The sequence below is a fragment of the Xenopus laevis genome, chromosome 4L, assembly GCF_017654675.1.
Source record: "Xenopus laevis strain J_2021 chromosome 4L, Xenopus_laevis_v10.1, whole genome shotgun sequence".
Taxonomy (NCBI): domain Eukaryota; kingdom Metazoa; phylum Chordata; class Amphibia; order Anura; family Pipidae; genus Xenopus; species Xenopus laevis.
Genome location: NC_054377.1, coordinates 35712577 through 35736838, shown reverse-complemented (window position 1 = coordinate 35736838; position 24262 = coordinate 35712577). Strand labels below are relative to the sequence as shown.

General features: G+C 40.3%; 1 protein-coding gene across 7 annotated transcripts in view; it reads left to right on the top strand.

The window, feature by feature from the left end:
* The window catches only part of dus2.L (dihydrouridine synthase 2 L homeolog), a 254007-nt gene that overhangs the window by 36400 nt on the left and 193345 nt on the right, over positions 1 to 24262 (top strand). For 6 of the 7 annotated variants that reach the window (XM_041590114.1, XM_041590115.1, XM_041590112.1 and 3 more), the window contains 2 exons: positions 5424 to 5469; positions 13480 to 13571. In XM_041590114.1, coding sequence (XP_041446048.1) covers positions 5424 to 5469; positions 13480 to 13571 — 138 coding nt within the window. Of the gene's footprint in view, positions 1 to 5423; positions 5470 to 13479; positions 13572 to 19822; positions 19929 to 24262 lie in introns of those variants that run through there. The other variant, XM_041590117.1, reaches the window with a different exon arrangement.

Here is a 24262-nt window from a genome sequence, read left to right as displayed (position 1 = left end):
GGGAAACAGGAAGGTCAACAATAAAATCCATGGCCAGATGAGTCCAAGGACGAGACGGTATAGATAGAGGCAGAAGAAGTCCCTTGGGAGGGGAATGACCAGATTTAGATGTTGCACAAATTGCACAGGACGAGACGAAGTCTTTAACATCCTTCCGAATAGAAGGCCACCAGACAAGACGGGAAATCAAGTCCATTGTCTTACAAATCCCGGATGGCCAGCCTGCTTGGAACAATGAGACTGTTTGAAAATGGACTGGCGTAGTTCTGGAGGAACAAATGCTACCCCTAAGGGTGTATTCACTGGTGCCGAAGACTGTGCAAATAATAATTTAGAAGCTAAGGAAGGAGTAAGGACTGCCAAAATTTTGGTAGAAGGCACAATGGGTTCAGCCTCCTCAATACTAGGCTCTTCGGGAAGAAAACTTCTGGACAGGGCATCGGCCTTCTTATTTCTGGAACCAGGATGAAAAGTTAAAACAAAGTTGAACCTGGAAAAGAATAGTGCCCACCGAGCCTGTCTGGGATTCAGACGTTTAAGGGTTTGAATATATTCCAGATTCTTGTGATCCGTAAAAATTGTTACAGGAACCATAGAACCCTCTAATAAATGCCTCCATTCTTCCAGAGCTAATTTTACCGCCAAAAGTTCACGATTCCTCATGTCGTAGTTCTGTTCAGGAGAGGAGAATTTTTTGGAAAAGAAGGCGCAGGGGTGTAATTTTCCATCTGATGGAAGCCTCTGAGAAAGAACTGCCCCTGCCCCTACATCTGAGGCATCAACTTCAATAAAAAATGGCAGAAGAAGATCGGGGTGTCTTAGAATTGGAGCAGAAGAAAAAGTCTTGAAGGCCTCCAGGGCCTAGGAAGGCCAACAATTAGGTCTTCCACCTTTACGGATGAGGGATAGAATAGGAGCAATCTTGGAAGAAAAGCCCTTGATGAATTGCCGGTAGTAGTTGGCGAAACCAATGAAGCGTTGAATGGATCTTGTGCTTGTTGGAAGAGGCCAATCTTGTATGGCGGTAGTCTTGGCTGGATCCATTTCGAACCCTTTTTTGGAGATGATGTATCCCAAAAAAGGTATTTTGAGAGTTTCAAATGAACATTTCTCCAGTTTAGCAAAAAGAGCATTCTTCCTTAAGCGGGAGAGAACTTCTCGTACATGGAGCCGGTGTTCTTTCAAGGATTTGGAAAAAATCAAGATATCATCCAGATAGACAACAACACAAAGTCCCAGTAAATCTCGAAAGATGTCATTTACGAACTCCTGGAAGACTGCGGGTGCGTTGCAAAGCCCAAAAGGCATGACGAGGTATTCATAATGTCCATCACGCGTATTAAAAGCAGTCTTCCATTCATCGCCTTCACGAATGCGGATCAAGTTATAAGCTCCGCGTAGATCTAACTTTGTGAAGAGACTGGCTCCCCTAAGTTGATCAAATAATTCTGAGATGAGGGGAAGTGGATAGCGGTTCTTACAAGTAATCTTGTTCAGACCCCGGTAGTCGATACATGGCCGTAAACCGCCGTCTTTCTTTTGGACGAAGAAGAATCCTGCACCAGCTGGAGACGAAGAAGGACGAATGAAGCCTCTTAAGAGATTTTCCTGAATGTAGTCTTTCATAGCCTTGGTCTCAGAAGGGGAGAGTGGATAAGTACGTCCACGAGGAGGCATGGTACCAGGAAGTAGTTCAATAGGACAGTCATATGGTCGGTGGGATGGAAGGGTTTCAGCAGACTTCTTGCAAAAGACGTCGGAAAAGTCTTGATAAACAGAGGGCAGAGAGGAGAAGTCCATGGTAACTGAGGATAATTTCAGGAGAGGATTGCTAGGAATACAGTTCTGCTGGCAGAAAGAACTCCAATGGGAGATTTGAGAGGTTGCCCAGTCAATAACCGGGTTATGAAGATGAAGCCAAGGCAATCCTAGAACTACTGGTGTGGAGGGACAGTCTATGATAAAAAAGGAAAGTCTCTCAGAATGTAGGGAGCCGACCATGATGGAAAGCTCAACAGTGGACTTCGAAATGAAAGCTGAAGACAGAGGTTTGTCATCGATGGCCAAGACTTGAAGCGGAACAGATAAGGGCTGTAGTGGTATGGCATGTAGTTCAGAGAAGACTCGATCCATAAAGTTCCCTGCTGCATCAGAATCAAGGAACGCCTGGGAGTGGATGGTCTTGGTGGAAAATCGAATCTGTATTGGAAGAAGAAATCTATGAGAAGAATTGTGGGGAAAAGGATCAATCCCGCCCAGGTAGGTCTCCCCAAACCTACCTAGGCGTTGGCGTTTCCTGGCCTCACGGGACATTCATGGGCAAAATGCGATTTGCCCCCACAATAAAGACAAAGTCCAGCTACCCGTCTCCGCTGTTTCTCCTGTTCGGAAAGTCTGGCTCGTCCTATCTGCATGGGTTCTTCAACCGTAGAAGAAGGAGAAGCCGACAAGGAAGAAGATGATGGAGAAGAAGTCGTATTAGGCAGCATGGGTCTTTGAAAGTGAGGAGCCAGTGTGGGTTGGAACCTTTGGAGACGGTCTTTATCCACTTGATGCTCTTTGCCAAGTGTCCACCTTGATGGCCAGAGCAATTAGGTCCTCCAGAAGCATAGGCAGCTCGCGAGAAACCAGATCGTCTTTCAGGCGGATAGAGAGCCCGTTGTAAAAAGCGGAATGATAAGCGTAATTGTTCCAACTTGTCTCTGCAGCTAATGTATGAAACTCAATGGCATACTCAGAGGCACTGCGGCTCCCTTGTCGAATCTGAAATAGCCGCGAAGAAGCAGACACAACTCGGCCAGGAGCGTCAAAGACGGTCCGGAACGCCTGGAGGAAAGCCTTGGCGTCGTCAATTAAAGGAGATTCCTTCTCCCACAGCGGAGACGCCCATTTGAGTGCCTTTCCTGCCAGACGCGTGATGACAAATCCCACCTTGGCACGCTCAGATCCAAATTGAGCGGGTTGCAGAACAAATTGGACCTGGCACTGATTTACGAATCCTCTCCCCTGTAGAGAGGAGGTGCCGGGATACGTGGTTCAACCGCGGATGCAGCAGGAACCGGAGCAGCAACAGGAACTGGAGCAGGAGCTGCGGGCGTAAGGATAGACAGTTTCTCCAAGATGGCCTCCAGCGCCTGTCCGAAATGAGACTGCTGAGCCTCGTAAGACTCCATGCGGGCAGCCAATCCGCGAAAAGCTCTGCCGAAATCGGGCTGGGCTTCCTCCGAAGGGTCCATGGCCCAATTATAATGCAAGGGCCCGAAGGCTCAAACTGGAGTAGCGGACCAAAGAGGAAGCTGAAGTTCAGCACAGTTCGCGGTACAATAGGATTAGGCAAAAGAATGGTCAAAGTCCAGGCAAATAGGTCAGTTCAGGCGGCAAGGGTTCAATAACGATAAACAGGCAAAGGGTCAAGATCAGGAACAAGAATCAATATATACTAGCACACCCAGGAACACACGAAGTAGAACCTATAATTGGGCAATGTTTGCAGACCTTTAGGCTCCTTAAATAGGCCTCCATTGGCGCCAAGGGATAAACGTAATGAAGTCACTGCACTGGCGTAATTGTGCAGGCATTCCGACGCTGGCGTCCATCCAATCGCCGGCGTCCATTCTGACGCTGGCAAAAGCGCACTGGCGTCACAGTGCCGCGCCTGGGAAGAACCGCGTGGAAGAACTGGGCGCCGCCATCTTGGACAGCGTCGGCGTGGAGGCAGGAGGTAATTCTCCCTTACAGTAAAGAGCCTTTCCTGGGCGGGTCCTTTAGTTTACACAGGAAAACAACATTTTTTTCAGGACAAAGAAATAGGCTTCTAATAATATGAAAAAAAAATTGTGTTTCACATAATACAAATACATATTTCAGAAACCCAATTTATTTTATGTATGAGAACGCAGCAGATTTGGAAAGTTCTCAGTCTCCTGCATGCACCATTACCAAATATCTATAGATTTATACATAGTTCTAACTTGTATAGATAAAAAACTCCAAGCATTACCAAATTTCCAAAGCACTGCTCCACAAAACTGCATACTTCTGATTTCAATGCCAAACATTCCACTAACAGTAGATTTACCCTGGAAAATCACACATTATCACAGATTCTGGCAAATCAAAATGGGGAAATATACTTCTGTACTCCAAACTACCAAGTTGCAATTCTTTCCTAAATAATTTTTTATAGAAATTGGTGTTTTTTTTTTTTAAAAAAAAATTACCTCAAAGCTTCCAGTCTACAGCATCATATCTTCCACATATTAGCTACCAAGGTACCTAAGTATGTGGCATATAGGGGCCCCTAAAGGAAGACACCCCATACGAGCTATCAGTTCTGCAATTCCAGATTCTGCAGAATCAACACATTTACATCATTTTATGAAGGACAAAGCTACAAAAAAGTATATTCACCTCAGAAAAACATATCCAAATTGGGTATGCATGTCTTTCTTCTCCAAATACCAAGTTGCAAACCTTTCCTAAATTTGGCGATTGTGGTGACATTTACAACAATGACCTCAAAACTTCCATTTTGAAGCATCTTATCTCCCACATATCATTAGGTACCTATGTAAAACACCCTAAATATGAACACCAGGAGTCCACTGTGGTATATAGGGCTCCCAAAATGTAGACACCCCATTCGAGCTATCAGTTCTGTAATTCCAGATACTTGCAATATCAACGCATTTACATAATTTTGGGGGGCCTCTCCTGTTTGTCATATTTCTGCTCCAATGTCACAGTTTCGTAGTCCCATAACCCATTATTGAAGTACCTTTTGAGAGGATAGCCATGGATCTGGTGGGCCCTTTGTTAAAGTCTGCCCAGGCGATCAATATGTTTTAGTGATCATTGTCTATGCCACCCGCTAACCAGAAGCTGTTTCTTTACGCAACACTTCTGCTAAAACAATCGCCAAAGAATTGCTTCATCTGGGGTTGGGACCCCTAAAGAAATCCTCACTCATCAGGGTACCCTTTTTTTGTCCAGAGTAACAAAGGAACTCTGATGAAAATCCCCTCTGGATCAATACAAGTTGATGTGAAGATGAAGGAATACATTTTTTTGTCACGTCGTTGCACAAACATTTATATAGATAGATAGGTAGGTAGATAGATAGATAGATATAGTTATTTAGATGTATATCAGAAAGCACTCACAGCAAATGTTTGTGCAACAACATGGCAAAATATGTATTCCTCCATCTTCACATCAACATGTTTCGATCCAGAGGGGATTGTCAATATGTATAAAATCAATATCCTATATCCTACTCTCTATTCATGATTGATGAGTGAAGTGAAATAACTTCAAAGAATATGGGAAATATATTTATTAAACAGCCATTGTATTGTGGTAGGTTGGTTTTTACATGATTGTTTGCAGTCTTGTGCATCACCTATTCCTCTTTTGCTTCTTAGGAACTGGTTGATATAAAGATGCTGCAGTGCAAGCGTGTTGTCAATGGTAAGTTTTATTCGCTATGTAATATACATCTTCATATGACCCACAGAAGACTTGTTTTACTTTTTATGTGTATATGAACTCTTTAGTTAATCATCTGGCCCTTGTAGAGATGTGTGGGCAGCAGACAGGAAAAGATAATTATAGACTCCAATCCAAATATTTCCTGTAGAATATTGATGAAACTGGACACCCAGAATATGCAGCTGCTACAATGGTTAATTTACTTAAGTGAAAGACCAAACTTTTTGTTACATCATTGCTAGGAGTCAAATTGAAACATTTCCCTAAAGAAAATGTATGAACTTAAAGTCAACACAAGTTCAAGACGTCCAGAAAAAAAATTTCTCACCATTGGCCTGTCCTGTCAGTTCAACCATATTGGGTCAAAGTTGAATACTTCTGAAGCCATAGCGTCAAAGTCTTAAGATTCAACCCCCTTCATCTCCAGGAGTTCTCTCCTTCTATTGGTAGTATCTGTAGTCCTGCCATATGAAATATGGCTTTTGGTATTATCTCCTCTTTCTGTGATATTGTAATTAGCATTTTGGTTTTATTTGAGGGGAATGTGTGTTGTCCATTGCCAACCATCCCAGTAGAACCCCAAATTCCACATGAAAACTGTTAAAGGCCTTTGCACACATTTACACCTTCCCATCTTTGGGTGCCCTGACAGCTATGACCATGGAAGAGAGGGAGGACAGGAGGAGCGGCAACCAGGACAATCTACTTCTGAGGTCCAGTGCAATCTGCAAGCTCAGCTTTCTGAAAAAGGCTGAAGATTGGTAGGGTTTAGCTCTCTGAAATCTGACCAATCATCACATGAACCTTTTCCAGCATTAGGTAGAATCATTGCCCTTTCATTGTCCCTCAACAGACTGGAAATACTATCCTTTGTGCAACAGGTCCAGAAACTGGTGATAAAAGCCAGGGCTGCTCCAACTTTAAAAGCAGACAAGTCATTAGTTATTTGAAAAAAAGGATGATCTTTACTATGAAATTCTATTTCGGATACCCAGTATCAGGGGATTACAAAGGCAAATGGGACAATTCTGCAAAGTTCAGCGGAGAAGTGCATGGAAAATGATGAGAAGAAATGTACTGTATGTCAGCACATATGTTAGCAAAAGCTTGTTGTATATATTAATATTGGTAAAGATGAAAACTTTATTCATATTTTTCAGCCAAGAGACAGCAAGTGGTAACAGGTCTTTCAGAACGTGCCCACAGTTTATATTTTATAGGGTATAGCCTGCTAAAGACTTTTCCCTACAAACAAATAAGCAAACCTCATTGCTATACTGTATATATCAAATATAATTCCTCTAACCAAACAGGGAAATAGTTCTGATTGACTGACAATGAAATAAGTCACAATGAAATAAGTAAATTGAGTATCCTAATATCGTTATTTTAGTCAAACCAGGTAATTTCTTTAAATATTGTTTTACCAATTAACATCTGAACAACTAGTGTCCTTTGAAATGAGAGAAACCCTCTCCATGGGCTTTTTAGAGTATCTTGGTTTTATATCCCCCACATATTAACATATCAGTTAGGGCCAATAAATACCAAAATACTCATCCCAAATAGTCTTCCAAGCATTCAAATGGAATCTAATTTGATTAGGATACTGGAATAAGTGATCCTTTAAAGTAGATAGATACTAGAGTTTGAGTCATAAGAACTCGGGAACTACAGATATACATTACCACCTGAATTAGGGGTTATTTTCCTTTATCCTCTGAAGTGTTAAAGAACTAATGTGTAAATCAATGTATGCTTCTGTCTTTGGTAAAGGGCCTTTCCTGGGCAGGATTACCCAGGAAAACAAAATATAATTTTTTTCATGACAACTTGTGTAAAAAATATAGGCTTCTAAGTGTCTAATAATATGAAAAAAAAAATCATGATTCACATAATACAAATACATATATCAGAAACATAGTTTATTTTATGTACGAGAACATAGCAGATTTAGAAAGTTCTATGTCTTCTGAATGTGCCAATACCAAAAATATAGATCTATGCATATTTCTCACTTGTATAGTAACATAGTAAGGAAGGTTGAAAAAAGACACACGTAAATCAAGTTCAGCCTTTTAGGTTTTTGTTTTTTTCTGCCTAATTGCTAGTTGATCCAGAGGAAGTAAAAAAAAAACATCTGAAACGTCTCCAGTTTGCCTCAGAGGGGGAAAAAATTCCTTCCTGACTCCAAAATGGCAATCGGACTAGTCCCTGGATCAACTTGTACTATGATCTATCTCCCATAACCCTGTATTCCCTCACTTGCTAAAAAGCCATCCAAACCCTTCTTAAAGCTATCTAATGTATCAGCCTGTACCACTGATTCAGGGAGAGAATTCTATATCTTCACAGCTCTCACTGTAAAAAAACCCCTTCTGAATACTTAAGCGGAACCACTTTTCTTCTAATCGAAATGGGTGACCTTGTGTCAGCTGGAAAGGCCTACTGTTAAATAAAGCATTAGAGAGATTATTATATGATCCCCTTATATATTTATACATAGTTATATCTCCTCTTAAGCGCCTCTTGGACATCCCCAATTTGGTCAGTCTTTCCTCATAGCTAAGATGTTCCATACCTTTTACCAGCTTAGTTGCCCTTCTCTGTACCCTCTCTAATACAATAATGTCCTGTTTGAGTGATGGAGACCAAAACTGTACGGCATATTCTAGATGGGGCCTTACAAGTGCTCTATACGGTGGAAGAATGGCCCCCTCCTCCCGTGACTCTATGCCCCTTTTAAGATCAAAAACTCCAAGCAGTATACTTCCAAATTTTCAAAACACCGCTCCACAAAACTGCACACTTCTGATTTCAAGGCCAAACATTCCACTAACAGTATGTTTACCATAGAAAACCACACATTATTAGAAAGAACAGATTCTGGCAAATCAAAATTGGTAAATACTATATATCTCTGTACTCCAAACTGTCAAGTTGTAATTCTTTCCCAAAGTTATAATTTTTTATAGAAATTGGTGTTTTTTTAAAAAAAAAAATTACCTCAAATATTCCAGTCTACAGCATAATATCTCCCACATATCATTAGCTACCAAGGTAAAACACCCTAAATATGAATGCCATGAGTCCAGTGAACAGTTTGTTTCCCTATGTGTATTGGCTTACCTAAGTATGTGGCATATATGAGCCCCAAAAGGAAGACACCCCATACAAGCTATCAGTTCTGTAATTCCAGATTCTGCAGAATCAACACATTTACATCATTTTACTATGCGTGTCTTTCTTCTCCAAAGTACGAAGGTGCAAACCTTTCCTAAATTTAGTGATTGTGGTGACATTTACGAAAATCAGCTCAAAACTTCCATTTTGAAGCATCTTATCTCCCAAATAACATTAGGTACCAATGTAAAACACCCCAAATATGAATACCAGGAGTCCACTGTGGCATATAGGGCCCCCAAAATGTAGACACCTGATTTGAGCTATCAGTTCTGTAATTCTAGATACTGCAAAATCTGGAATCTGCATTTACAAAATTTTTTGGAGGGCAAAGCTAGAAAAAAGTATGTTCACCCTAGAAAACACATTCTACTGAATCCAAATTGGGTATGCATATCATTCTACTCCAAAGCACCAAGCCACAAACTTTTCCTAAATATGGTGATTTTGGTGACATTTCCATAAATCACCTCAAAGCTTCCACCTCACAGCACCTTATCTCCCACATACCATTAGGAACCAAGATAAAGCACCTTAAACTTGAAAGCCTGGGGTCAGCTGAACTCTTTATGTATCATATATATATATATATATATATATATATATATAAATTTAACTAAGTATGTGGCATATAGGGGCCACAAAATGTAGATAGCCCATTTGAGCTATAAGTTCTATAATTTACAGCATTTTTTGGAGGCAAAGGTAGAGTAAAGTACACATTCCCCCGAATCCAAATTGGGTATACATGTCTTTCTACACCAAAGCACCATCCTTTCCTAAATTTGGTGATTTTGGTGACATTGCCGAAAATCACCTCAAAGCTTCCACCTTGCAGCATCTTATCTCCCACATACTATTAGGTACCAAGATAAAACACCTCAAATATGAACACCTGTGGTCCGCTACAGGTTTATGTCCAATATGTATAGGGTTTACCCAAGTATGTGGCATATAGGGGCCCCAAAATGAGGACACCTCCATATGGTCTGTCATTTCAGTTACTTCAAAATCAACACAGTTACAGCATTTTTTGAGGGGCAGACCCCAGAAAACCATATATTTTTGGAAAGTACACATTCCCCTAAATAAATATTGGGTATGCATGTCTTTCTACTCCAAAGCATCAAGCTGCAAACCTTTCCTAAATCTGGCGCTTTTGGTGACATATCCAAAAATCACCTCAACACTTCCAACTTGCAACATCTTATTTTCCACATACTATTAGGTACCAAAATAAAACATCCTAACTATGAATGCCTGGGGTCTGCCGAACAGTTTGATGCCCAGTGTACATATGTTTATCAAGGTACATGCCATGTATGGCTTTCTACTACAAACTACCATACTACAAAGCTACACTAAAGGCAAAGGTTTTTATGACATTTTTGAAAATCGCTAAAAATATTGCAATTGGCCGCATTCATTTCTCACCTTATTTCTTACATACAGTAGTAAAACACCCTAAATATTGATGCCAAATGTCTACTGAACAGTTTGATGCCCAATATGCATAGATATACCAAAGCAGCTGGCATATACTGACCCCAAATGCAAATAGTGCATATGAATTTTCTATTGACAGAGGTGTCGGGTAGCTGCTATCTGGTTAGCTACCCATTGTTCTGTTGATGGCTGCTGGGATGGGAGAAGGGTGAAATCACTCCAACTTGCACTGTAGCAGTAAATCATGACTGAAGTTTATCAGAACACAAGTCACATGACTTGAGAGCACCTGGGAAAATGTCTAGCCCCAGGCCAAATTTCAAAATGAATTATAAATAATCTGTTTTCGCTTTTAAAAACTGGATTTCCGTGGAGAATTCTGCTCGAACAGCACTATTAACTGATGCGTTTTGAAAAATAAATTGTTTCCCGCAACAGTATCTCTTTAATTTATGCTCCTATACTATCACTGGTAGTCTAATTGGTATGGGGAAAATTAGTATCCTACCACAGCATGCTCATGTGATGCTATGAAGCCCATCTGTGCAAGACATACCTACAGTTGCACTGTATATAGTTTTGCGCTACCTTTGTATTCCTCTTCCTCACCTGAACTGAACCTTCTCAGTTTTCCTTCTACATCCAGCACTCTGCTTTCAACAGCACTGGGGCAGCACAATTGTCTGCTTTCCATATGGATGGAAGGAAGACACTTTCCTCAAGGTCCCCATAACATTTTTACATCTTCCACCTAAGCCTTTAACCCAGTCATTACATATGAATGTGTTTTGAGAACACTCACTCTGTGGACCCAAGAAGCCATATGCACAGCTTCTGATGACAACTTGAACTATCTGCTCACCTCTCCAAAATACTTAACGTTATTTACTATTTATGTGAATATACTGTGGACACTCTTCACCTACTTGCCAAGTCTGCTGGTTTTAGCAATAGCAAAAAGAAGAGCTCTTTGGCTGAAAACTTGATGCAGCATCCCAGAAGAATCTGGTTGCTTCTCCTTTTCAGGCACTAGCCTATTTTTAAGTAAACTTCATACAATCATTTTTAAGATGGGAGGTAAAAGTAATTTTCTTCCCAGAAATCCAAACCCTTCTCAAATTCACAATGTTCCTTTCGTCCCTGCTACAACAGGCTCTACCCTCAGAATGCTTTGTCTGTGTCCAGCTGCAAGGGTTTTCATGGCTCCAGGAAGACTGTATTGAACCCTCCAAACCAATTGCTGATAAACAACAAAACTCCTGAACCTTCATCTCTATTACAGGAAGGCTTGACTTTTTCACCCCTCATACAAGTGGGTCTACAATGGATTTAAATCCTCTGTCCAGATTAACGAGATCCAGAATCTCAACCAACCCTATTAAAAATCAGAGGTTCCATCCGCTGTTCTGGAAATGTGCAACAAAAAGTGATTATCCCAGTTCCCTTCCTTTTCCTGTCCACAAAATGATGGCTCCCTTTGTCCTGCCCTGTATCTGAAAGAGCTCATTCAGTGCTTCTGCATCCTACATGCCAACAAAGAGATTTTTTTTCATGTCTCAATGAGCCTGTTTGCACCTCCCCATACATCTAAATCATCAATTATCTGCTTCACACTGAACATAACACTTCCAGTTCCAGGCTTCACCAAGGTTATGTCCAGTCTGGTGGTCTACACGAGGCAACAGCAATAGCCCCTACCTAGGTGGGCTGCTCATTAGAGCTTAGTCCAGAGCCTTGTTGTGACTCCACACCAACTCCTGCTTTCACATAATCCACACAAGAGAAAATCACAAAAGTCATAAATACAGCACATTTGGCCATACATTTAACAGATTTATTGATCAGAAACTGCATGCAACTATGAGGTCTCATTATATCTTCCATAGATGTGGCACAATTGTGCATGCAACAACTCCAAATAGAACTTCTACAGAAGTGGAACAGAACTGCTACCTCTGTTCGACTCTGGTCTGTTTACCAATGCACCAAGCAATCTCTGCTCTGGTGGACAAAGACCCAAAATCCTCTGAAGGATCCCCTGTGCCATTTCCCAGTTACTCACTGTCACTACAGTCACCAGCCTCTCTGGCTGAGGAGTGGCCTTCCAGGACAAGACTGCCCACGGCAAATGGCCCACAGCAGAATCCAAGCTCCTGACCAATGTGCTCAATTAGAATTCTGTTCTGCTTTTAAGAGAGCAAACCGATTTTTTAATATTTAAGTTTGAAATCTGACATTGGGCTAGACATGTTGTTAGTTTCCCGTAGTCATGTGATTAATGCTGTGATAAACTTTACTCATTACTGCTGCACTGCAAGTTGGAATGATATCACCCTCCCCCCAGCAGCCTTTTCACTAAGGCCACGCCGTACATCACACTAACCAACAGCACCCATTAGTTAAGATAACTCGGTAATGCGGACAAGTACGTTGGGACTTGGACAGCCCTTCAAAACTGGCCATGTGGCAACCCTAAGGGGTAGATTTATCAAGGGTCGAATTTTGAATTCATGGGAGTTTTTTTAAAACTTCCATGAAATTTGACCAATCGAAATTTACTTAAAAAATAGAATCGGGTTAATAGGATCGACCCGAATAAAACTCGAATGTCAGAGTTGTCAGAGAGGCTGAAAACAACTCAACAAATTGATCCCAGGACCGTTTCCCATTGACTAAAACAGCAATTTGGCAGGTTTTAGGTGGTGAATAGTCAAATTCAAGTTCTTAAAGGGACAGAGTATGATAAATGTCGAACATCTAATTTAAATGCCATACTCGAATTTGACAGTTTTGGCCATAAAAAAACTTGAAAATTCAAATTCTAAATTAGAATTTTTAATTTTACCCTTGATTAATCTGCCCATAAATGTAACTAAGACCTATGGTCGCAGGAAAGATTGTTTTCAATACAAATGTGTTAGAGCTGAATCGTCAGATATACAGGTATCTGACAATTCAGCACTAACAGTGGCTGATGTTTGGGTGCCTTCAAAAGGCTGACCGATATCCGAGTCTTCCGAAAATTTGTTTTGTACTATATTATTGGTGTGTCTAAGGCCACCTTTATATAGCTTTACTCCTTGTTGCTTATTTGTGAGGACCTTTGAAGAAATTGTGCATTACACGTCAGAACAAAAGCTTGTTAATTTGTCCCACAATAGTAGAAACAAAAGATTAGACGGAATCTCCAGTTATACCTAGAATATTTGAGCCACTATTTCTGGGTCTTTTGTAAAACATTAACGGACATGTCAAATCATGCTTGTGATTTGTACTTCAATAAATTTTTTCATTATTATTATTACTTTTTACTCATTCAGGTAAAAGATTGTTCCCCTAAATTTTATTTGCTCTTTGCAGATATACTGCATACTGTGGATTACGTGTCTCCAACAGGGAGAGTCATTTTTCAGACATGTGAGAGGGAACGTCACCATGTTGTATTTCAGATGGTAAGACTGTATTTTTTTTTAATATTAAACAATTAAAGGGAAAGTATCATATACTGTAAGTTCTATACAAAGCGACATATGAAAATGTTCAAGTATGCTGAAGCATAAAAAAGAGTTGATTTGCCAGCATACATTGTTAGCCTGGGTTTAAAATAAACTCCATATAGCATACTATACTGCTGCATTACATTTATGTCCACTTCCATCCACCTTACCTGATTTTGTAACCTAATTTCCTTATTCTTCTTTTAAATTGTCTGCTTCAATATACCTTTTTTGATGTTGCAGCATACGGTATGTATTGCTGCTGCTTTAAATGTATATCTACTATTACCATGTCCGCATGTGCTGCTTTACTTTGATCAGTCACCAACCTTCGCTTATCCCCAGTTTAATTACATTTTCTGGCCCTTTGTCTGAGGCCAAATCTTAATTAGATAACAAGAAGTGAATCTAGGTGTGTTTGATATTTCTTAAGCAATTGGGTGCTCTTAGGCTGATAGCACATATAGGGGCAGATTTACTATAGGGTAAAGTGGCCCTCGCTAGTGAAAATTTGCCAAAAATCCAATCTGCAGGAACATCGCCAATTTACTAACAGGCGTAGAAGACTATTTGCTACCGAAAGAGTTTATTGCTAACGAAGTTTTGCAACCTTTCGCCAGATGAATTATCCCTCAGGCAAACGATTGTTACTCTGCAAATACCTGGTTATACCTGGTGAACTGATCAGATGACAGAAGGCATAGTCTTACAAAGGGGTCTAGGGAGCCAGAGGGAGGCCACCCCCTACATATACCTTAAATAAAATGCGAAATTTGGATTTATTTGTAGTGCTAACTACCTCTTTTGGAGCTCTGCAAATGTGCATAGTTTATTATTTAGTCATATATTTGGAAGAGGTTTTTTGATCCCCAGTGTCCTTGGAAAGAAGGGGAGACCAGTGGCGAACTACGATTTGGCTAAGATTGATTGCAATAGGCAAAAGGATATCTATGGATCAAGTATCTGCGGGTATTTGGTACAGCTAATCCACCTTGAGATCTGCTCATTGTCAATACTTTTTTGGGTACCCTGTGCCTAAATTTTGCCCAAATAAACTTAAAAAAACATTTTTTGGTTGCTCTGTAGGGTGGCACTGGTAGGGTCTTGAATAGGTAGAGCAGTTTGGGGAGAATTGACTTCTTTACAGCTGATATCCTACTTATTCAGGATATGGTATATGTGCTCCACTTCTTTAGAAGCGAGGAGATAGATTTTTGGAGTCCGGTATAATTATGTCTATGGAGCTGGATATATGGCTTTGTAAGCTAAATACCAAGGTAGCGTAAGGAGCAGTTCTTCCATTTATATTTGAAGTTGGTTTTCAGTATTTACCGTGTTTGGGGGGCGATTTTTAAATCAGATTTTTGGAGGTTCAGTTTATAACCTAAGTGGCTTCCATTTTGAGGTAGCTTGTGAAGGTTTGGTAGGTAAATCATTGGGTTGGTGATGGACAAGAGTACATCGACAGGGAGACACAGAATTTGTTTCCCAGGTTAGGTTCCTGCAATGTCCATATGTTCCCTGATGGACGTGGCAGTGGCTATATATACTGAGAGCATACAGGAAGGAGGAGAGCGGGCAGCCCTCCTGGTTCCATTTGAAATTGAAATGAGTTGGCTGGGGACCCCTGGTAGTTTGAGGGTTGCTGTGGGGGTAGATTATAGCTGTTAGGAAAGGGCCTTCAAACCCCATTACTTGCAGTAGCGCCAATCTAAGCAGTCAAATGCTTTCTCAACATTCAAGCTAAGTATGACTGCGGGGGTTTCGGTTTTAATCCTAAGGTCTATTATAACAATGGCTCGTCACGTGTTATCCCCTGCCTATCTACCATAGATAAACCCAACCTAATCAGGATTGATAAGGTTGTGTATAACTGAGAAATAGGAGTATGCCCTCTTATTTGGGTGGTGCACCCTCCAGATATCCCTATGGTCTACCTTTCATACTAACTGGCAGAGTTTTTTGGAGTGCTCTGGGTGTCCTTATAAGTGTCCAGAGAAGAACAGTCCCTCAACTCCCAGAGCACTAAATCTCTGCCTATTATAATGGGTGTTAGATTGTCACCTCTGTCTAGTCAGTTTAGAGTGGGGAATTTTAACTACTTTTTATTTGAAACATAGGTATTCATTATTTTCATGGGTTTGCCTTTCACAGATCCCGTGAGAATCATGTGTCTGCCTGCACGGTAGACACTTGGTATGGGCAGTCCCTGTGGATCATTACTAATACCCTTTTAGCATTTGCTGAGCTTGATAAACCTTAGGGTATAAGTTAGATTTCAGAGTGGGGCTGAGGCTGTCAGAGCACTTAAAATGTGTCTCCTGGACTAGTGCTATGTCTGGTTTAAGCCTTTGAATTTCATGACATTAATCGTTAGTAGCTTAACCATTGTTAATTCTTGAGATAACATTGCTCTGACTTATTGCTTTGGCATGTAGATAACCTGGACAAGCATGAACTATAAAAAAGTAATCACAATTATATAAACCAACATTAGATAAACTAAATACAGTAACAGAAGTAAAAGTATGCAAAACCCTGAGATTCTGCAGAAGATCTGCAAATGTAGGCGGCGACCCTCTAATCACACTACCACATCTCTGGGTCTGGAGGCCCCTGTTAGTCGTGGTGCAAGTGCTCTGTGGGCCCGATCAAAAAATTTGGCCAGGAGATCCGGGTTGATGCTTGAGAAAAGGGAGCACAGGAATGGTCTGATGTTCTGGGAGCCCACTTCCTCTGATATGCCCCTGATGCGCAGGTTTTGGCACATTGACCTATTCTACAAGTCCTCTGTGTATGTCCTAAGCCGGATGCTACTTCCTCTTGCAGGGTAGCATTACTATTTTCCAGCATATTGTGTCTCAGGATGAGGCCATCCAGGGTTTGTCTGTCCTTTACCCCATAAGCCCCGGCCTTGTGGCTTCTCCCGTCACTCCTCCACCAGATCCTGGGTAGATAGGAGAGGAAGCCTGCTTGTTCGGCTGGCATTTTGTATCTGAGTCGTTGTGCCATCTTGGATCTCGTGCTGAGAGACTGACAAGGTTTTTTGCAAGAATGGCATCACTGTGCCTACCTGCTCTCTAATCCTTTGCTTCCCCATGATCTGGGTTTTTTCCCATGCTGTTATGCCTGGTGTGGAGAGGTGCAGTCGTATGGAGGCTAATTTACCAGGCTGTTCTATCTCAGAACACATAGCTCTGTAAAGCAGCGTCTGCTCTACTCTATGCCACACATGCGTCCTCACTTGTGCTTTTCTTAATGCCTACTCTGTTACTCTCCACTTCTGCTGCTTACTTGATTGTATGCCCTCATTATTTTTAAAACAATGTGTTCCTGCCCTTACTCCAGCACTTACTCATATATTAAATTCCTCTCTGACTTCTGGTACTTTCCCCTCTCAATTCAAACAGGGCTATATCAAACAAGTCTCTGGCATTAGTAAATAGCAGGCTACTAATAAAACTATTAAAAAAGATAGATAAGATAGATAAGAGATATGGGACTTAAATGTATCGAATAAGTCTCTGAACTCCACTGACCATGTCATTGCCTCACGGTAATTAAGTAGGTGGGCTTTGGATAGATGCACACGAGTTTCCCATTTATTTTACTGAGGAGGAAATACTTAATAAATTTCAATGATACTATTAGAGAATAAACCCAATGTTTTACAGCATACAGCTGCACTTATTCTAACTAACTAAGTGGATTTGTTTGATTTTTGCTTGCAGAACACTGCACGTACTGAGAGTATAGATTGCTGGCATTGATTTTTAAATTATATTGCTTCAGTATTTCCAGTACTATTGGTGTTGGCTGCTCAGATTTATGACCAGCTGTTTCAAGCCAAAATCCCAGTGCTCAATAAGTTATCACTTGGGAGTGAAAATGTGATCTTAATTTAAATTAAAGGAACGGTTCAATGTTAAAATAAATACTGTGTAAATAGATAGGCTGTGCAAAATAAAAAATGTTTTTAATACAGTTAGTTAGCCAAAAATGTAATGTATAAAGGTTGGAGTGACTGGATGTGTAACATAATAGGCAGAACACTACTTCCTGCTTTGCAGCTCTATAACTCTGAGCTAGTCAGCGACTTGAAGGGGGGACACATGGTACATATCTGTTCAGTGAGCTTGCAATTGATCCTTAGCATGCAGCTCAGATTCAAAAGCAACAGATATGAGCCCCCCCTCAAGTCTGCATATATATATATATATATATATATATATATATATATATATATATATATATATATATATATATATATATAAAAATGTCTGTGGTGTCCGCACTCCTTAGCTTGTGAGCTCGAGGTGCACGATCAATAAATCATAGATAAAGGTTGGAAGGATCAGCACACTCCATTTTGCGATGAACAAAGTGTTTTTTATTAAACACACATAACTCCAACGTTTCGGTTCCGCCTGGGAACCTTTATCAAGGATGGTGTGCAAGATACAAACAGTGATTTATATACCCACCCCCCTAAGTGAATTTGGCGCCTTCATGACGTCACATGTCCATATACTGTCAGTAGTTTCAAAAAAAAGTCTTTCTTTTCTGTGCTCATATGTGCCATTTCAACCTTTGACCACACGGTGTCAGTGTTGTGCCTCTCCAGAGGCTCTTATCTCCATATATTATAACATAAGACCCAGTCACATAGTAAATCCCTTGAAAAAATTGAAACATATTACTTACAAGTAGCGGAGACTAATCACATCAATCATAGTAGTATTAGATTGTTACAATTACCTAAAAAATAGAAAAGAAACTGTTACAACTTGGCACTTGGCATACATTTGTTGCAAATTAGGTTAGGAAACAGCTTAGCTGGAGTTGCCCATTGAGTCCTTTGGGCGATACACAATCCAACTCGTGTATCCAAAACGCTTCCCGTTTCAGCAATATATTATCAATATCGCCACCTCTTGGTGGTCTTTTAATCTGGTCGATTGGCATACACTTAAACGTTGATGGATCGTGTCTAGCTTCTTTCCAGTGTTTGGCTACTGGTTGCTGGGCAATATCCTGCTTACCTGGTTCAACCTTTCTCTCCGTATCCAGAGCTGCCCTGATGCTTGCCCTGTGCATATTCATCCTTTCTTTCAACTGTCTAGTTGTTTTGCCACAATAAACCAAGCCACATGGGCATTTTATAATGTAAATAACCCCACTGGAAGTACATGATAGGTTCTGTTTGATGGCATATTTTTTACCTGTCCTGGGGTGCCTAAACTCTTTCCCCAGGATCAGTGTGTTACATACTACACAGCCTGTACATATATATATATAGTGGATAATGCACCCCCTACTGTAATTTATAAATATATTTTTATAAGTTACGTGACCATATAAAAGCACGAGGCCGCAGGCCGAGTGCTTTTATTCAGGTCACGTAACTCCGAGGTGACTTCCAATATCTTTATAACTTTCGGTAGGGGGTGCATTATTCATTATAATCTACAATTTTTCTATGTGCGGGGTTTCAAGGAGTTCTCTGCCTCTGCTCTATATTGGTCTACCCAATGCCACACTTTGTTTCCCTTGTGGTTTTTCATTTTAATATTGTGTCTCCCTGTAGCCCATTTGTAACCTCTGAGGTATTTTTGCGTGATTCTTCTCCTGTGATCTAAGTTTCTGACCATGCCATGTCACACTCATATTGCTGTAGGTTAAAGGGGTTGTTCAGCTTTAAATTAACTGTTAGTATGATGTAGAGAGTGATATTCTGAGACAATTTACAATTGGTTTTCATTTTTTATTACTTGTGGTTTTTTATTTAGCTTTTTATTCAGCAACTCATTAGTGTGCAGTTTTAGCAATCTAGCTGCTAGGGTCCAAATAACCCTAGCAACCAGGCATTGATTTGAATAAGAGACTGGAATATGAATAGGAGAGGCCTGAATACAAAGATGAGTAGTAAGTAACAATAACAATAAATCTATAGCATTTACAGAGAATTTGCTTTTTAGAAAGCTGGAAGGAGTCAGAGGAAAAAGGAAAATAATATAAAAACTTTAAAGAATAAATAATGAAGACCAATTGAAAACTTGCTTAGAATTAGTAATTCTATAAAATACTAAAAGTTAATTTTAAGGTGAACCACCCCTTTAATAAGTGACAGAAGGGTAAAGGCATGAAGGGTCGAAAATGCAGGGGGGAGGGGAGGCCAACAACAGAGATGAACAGAGAGTGGGAGAGGGAGAGAGAGGAGATTGATGACACACAAGACTGGAGAGGAACATGGGTGAGAGGGAAAAAGGAAGTTTGATACCTGGAAGGTTCGGAGCAGCAGCAGAACAAGAAGTAAGAGTTTCAGGGTGTGGGAGGGGCAGAGGGAAAAACAGAGATTTGTCTGTGCTCACCAATGGCATGTTTATTTTGACAGTAAATTAACTATGTCTATTATGATGACTAGTTAACAGGTAAATACTGCAGTTTCCATGACTCTTCTTGGTTTACTTCTGATGGACAAGAAAACATTTCTAACCTGGTTTAGTTTTACACCTTTGCTAACATCTGCATTTTGTTTTAAATCGATTATTTCCTCTACAACCAACTAATACAAAAGGCCTACACACATGTTTTTTGGTGATAATACCAAACCAAGGTGTAATTGGAACAGAATCCTTCATCTAACAGCACATAGGGATCTGAAAAAAATGCAGATTATCTCATAATTTGTGTACTTCTACTTCATGATATCGTGGTTGGAGAAGGAGGGGGAGTGGAACAGCGAGTGACAGGCAGACGGAGCGCAGAAGGATCAGGAGCAAAGAGTGACAGGGTATGGGAGGGGCAGAGTGGCTGTGACGGAAAGAGGAGGGGGGGGAACAGAGAAACAGACGCAGCGAGACTAGACATAGAGGGGGAACACTGAGGGAGCAAGCAGCAGAGGGTGGGAGACAAAAGGAGAAGCTAGAGGTAAGGAAAGGCAGCAAGACCTTAATAGGAGGCGTGAGAGAGCGCGCAGACTCGCAGGGTGAAGGCGGAAGTGAGGCACACAGGCAGGAGGAAAAGTTGTAGGGTGAATGCGGCAGTGACTACTGCTGACACGTTAAGTTATAAACAGCGCGTTCTGGCGGGAAATGACCAGACTGTAGATTATATATATATATACTCCAACGCATGAGTCTGCACACACTTTGTCTTAAATTACAATTGTCTCAAGCTGAGTGCTGTGCTCGTTTTGGAAATGTAGAGAGATAACAGGTATAGCACGCACTCCAAGTAGAATAAGTATTTATTGATTAAAAGGTATCATTATAAAAGCATCAACGTTTCCGTTCTTGGCCTAGAACCTTTGTCAAGATGCAAAAACTTTTGTTACTCAGATACTCGTTTGAAAACTAATTTCTTAGTCACATTGATCTTATATCTAGCTTTTCATGAAGCGGAGAATACTGAACCTTTTAACATAATAAGACCATATTAGGCAAGGTAGCAATTTATCTGCAGTTGACCATTCAACCCTTTAGGGGTCACACAATCCAATTCATAGATCCAGATGGCCTCTCTCTGTAGTAACAACTTTTCCGTATCGCCTCCCCTAGGGGTATTTTTTTTTTTAAAGTGATCGATTGGCATGCATTTAAATTGTGAAGGGTCATGTCTAGCTTCCCACCAGTGCTTAGCCACTGGCTGTTGGGCAATGTCCTGCTTTCCGGGATCTATTTGCCTGTCTGTGTCAAGTGCTACCCTTATGCTTGCCGTGTGCATATTGATTCTCTCTTTAAGTTGTCTTAACAGTTTTCCCGCAGTAAACTAGGCCACACGGACATTTGATGATATACACCACCATCGTTGTAGTGCATGTCATCTTGTGCCCAATTTTGTATACTTTACCCGTTCTTGGCTGTCTGAATTCTGTTCCTAGGATTAGCATATTACAAATTACACAACCCATGCATTTGTGTACTCCTGGAAGTGGAGTTAGAAAGTGTTGAAATGGAGACTGTGTACTTCCCTACAGGGTCCGAGGGACTTAAGTGCTCCTTAAGGCTGGTGTTCCTGGAATAGCTAAACCTTGGTTTACGTGGTATTCTATTGCCCATAGTGTCGTCACTGACTACTATTTCCCAGTAATTTAATAATGCCCCCCATGGTGTTCTTGCTTTGAGGGTTAAATTTACTGACATAGTACAAATCATTGCTGTCATCGCTCCTCAATTGTTTTGCCTTTTTCTTTAAAAGCTGCTCACGATCCATAGCACTAACATTGTCTATGGTTTCCCTGATGAGTGCTTGTGGGTAGCCCCTTTCTAGGAACTTCTGTCCCATTTTGTGTTGATCCATTTTTGTCTGTTCAGGATCACGGTCTATACTGATCACCCTCATCATTTGAGATTTGGGGAGCGAATTAAGAAGATGCTTGTGATGGTGACTTGTATAGTGCAGCAATGTGTAAACCTGAACATCCAAAAAGCTTGTGAGCTATAGTTCAGCGTAAACTTAACTGGTGATTCCAATTCATTAAGAGTATTCACATACAATTCCAACTGATCTGATGTGCCCATCCAAAGAAAAAAACAGATCATCAATGTATCGCCTATAAAAGCTGCCAAATTGTTTAAACAATTCATGACCGTAAATATACTTTTTCTCGAAGTCACACATAAATGCGTTTGCGTAGGATGGCCTTAAATTACCCCTCCATTTTCTTTTGTCATCATATTCAGCTAATGAATGGTTATTTAGCAGTTGATGAAAAATCTTGACTGAGGCATTTTATATATTGAGAAAGGCCCCGAACGGGACTGAAACGCTGACAATAAATTTTCTTTTCGAAACTGCATTATGAAGTCCTGGAGTGCGTCAATCTTGGGGAACTACTTTCTACAGTATATTAGACAGCACCCAGGCATGAAGAGGAGAAAATGGTGTTTGTCTCTGCACACCTGCGAGCCAAGAGATTAATGATGTAGTGAAGAAACATTGGCCGAAACTACAGATGGACAGTAATTTGCCGTTTTCACATATGTTGCCTCTGGTATCATTGTGATTGGACATGATGGCTATTTAATGATTTATCTCACTTCCTGTCTTCATCCTGACGACGGCTCCATGTGAGCCGAAACGCGTTGATGCACCATGCACGAATAAATATATTTTGATACACAGCTGATGGTCATGGCCGTGAGTGCTTTCTCTGGACTATTGTTGATAAATTTGGCGAATAACTAAGAGATTGGTGAGTGCCGTTTCATTCTACATATATAGACAAAACAGGGATTGTTTGTCCATATATTGTAATATATTTAAGCTGGCCAACTACGTCAAAGTCATCCAATATCTGGCCAGTCCCATGCTCAATTTTATCTGATTCATTAAGAATTTTATTGCTTCATTATACATTTTACAAAGGGACTAGGTTTTACCTGCAACTTACTTGCTGCTTTCAAAGTAAACCTCCATACTTGGCTGCCCTTTTATTAGACACCATTGGGATCACCTGACAATAGCTGGGAAGGGTGGGAGCTACACCATGGAGCTGGTCACTGCTCCTGTATAAACTATAACAAACAAGGGAAAGTTGTGCTCACCACTATTTTTTAAAACCATTAGGCGGGGGTGCAATGAGGCTGTGACCACAAAATACATATAGTCAAATACAAGAGTCCTCTGCACTCAACCCATTATCAATATATTTAAGACAGTGACATTTTGTATTTTATATATATATATATATATATATATATATATATATATATATATATATATATATATATATATATATATACATATATATACATATATATATATATATATATACAGGATTGGACTGGGATTCAAAATAGGCCCTGCCATTCCTAGTACACAGAGGCCCAAACAGACCCCAACAGCCCACTTAATAGTCATTTTCTATGGCATCTTACAGCAGCCCCTCTGGCATTTGCCAGAACCCACAGATTGCCAGTCCGGGCCTGTATATATATATATATATATATATATATATATATATATATATATATATATATATATATATATATATATACACACATACATATATACACACATACATATATACACACACACACACACACCCATGTAGCTGGCACTCTCGATAAGGAATTGTTCATTTGCCTAGGTGCAAGATCATCGATTCGGGGGGGGGTGATTCGGTGTACATGCATAATTTACCTGAGAATGCAGCGGAAGACTGGGGGTGTCCTTGAGGATGAACACAGACACTGAGAGTGACTTTGATGGCATTTGGGGTTAGCAGGGACTTATTAGTGATTAATACACGGGGAGTGATTTTGGTATTAGAGGACTTCTGAACATTTCCTGTGGGTTGGTTTGGATTTTTTGATGTTTTTATGTTTCTTAACTTTTTTCTTTGATCACGTATGTGGTTTGTGTAGATGTTATAGCCATTAAACATTTGAGAACAAAGTAAGCACATTGATTAAGAATGATTTAATATGGTTTTTACTTTGCAGTATTTATGGTGATTTATGTATAACAATAATGCATCATTAGGATTTAAGGGATAAAATTTTTACACAAATTAACATTTTTTGGTATGTATACAGTTAAGGTGACCCTTACAATCCGGGACGGGATAGTGAACGCATAATTTTGGTGAGAGCTTTACTATCAGTAACCACAACATATCTAGGAGTTCCGCGTTATTACAC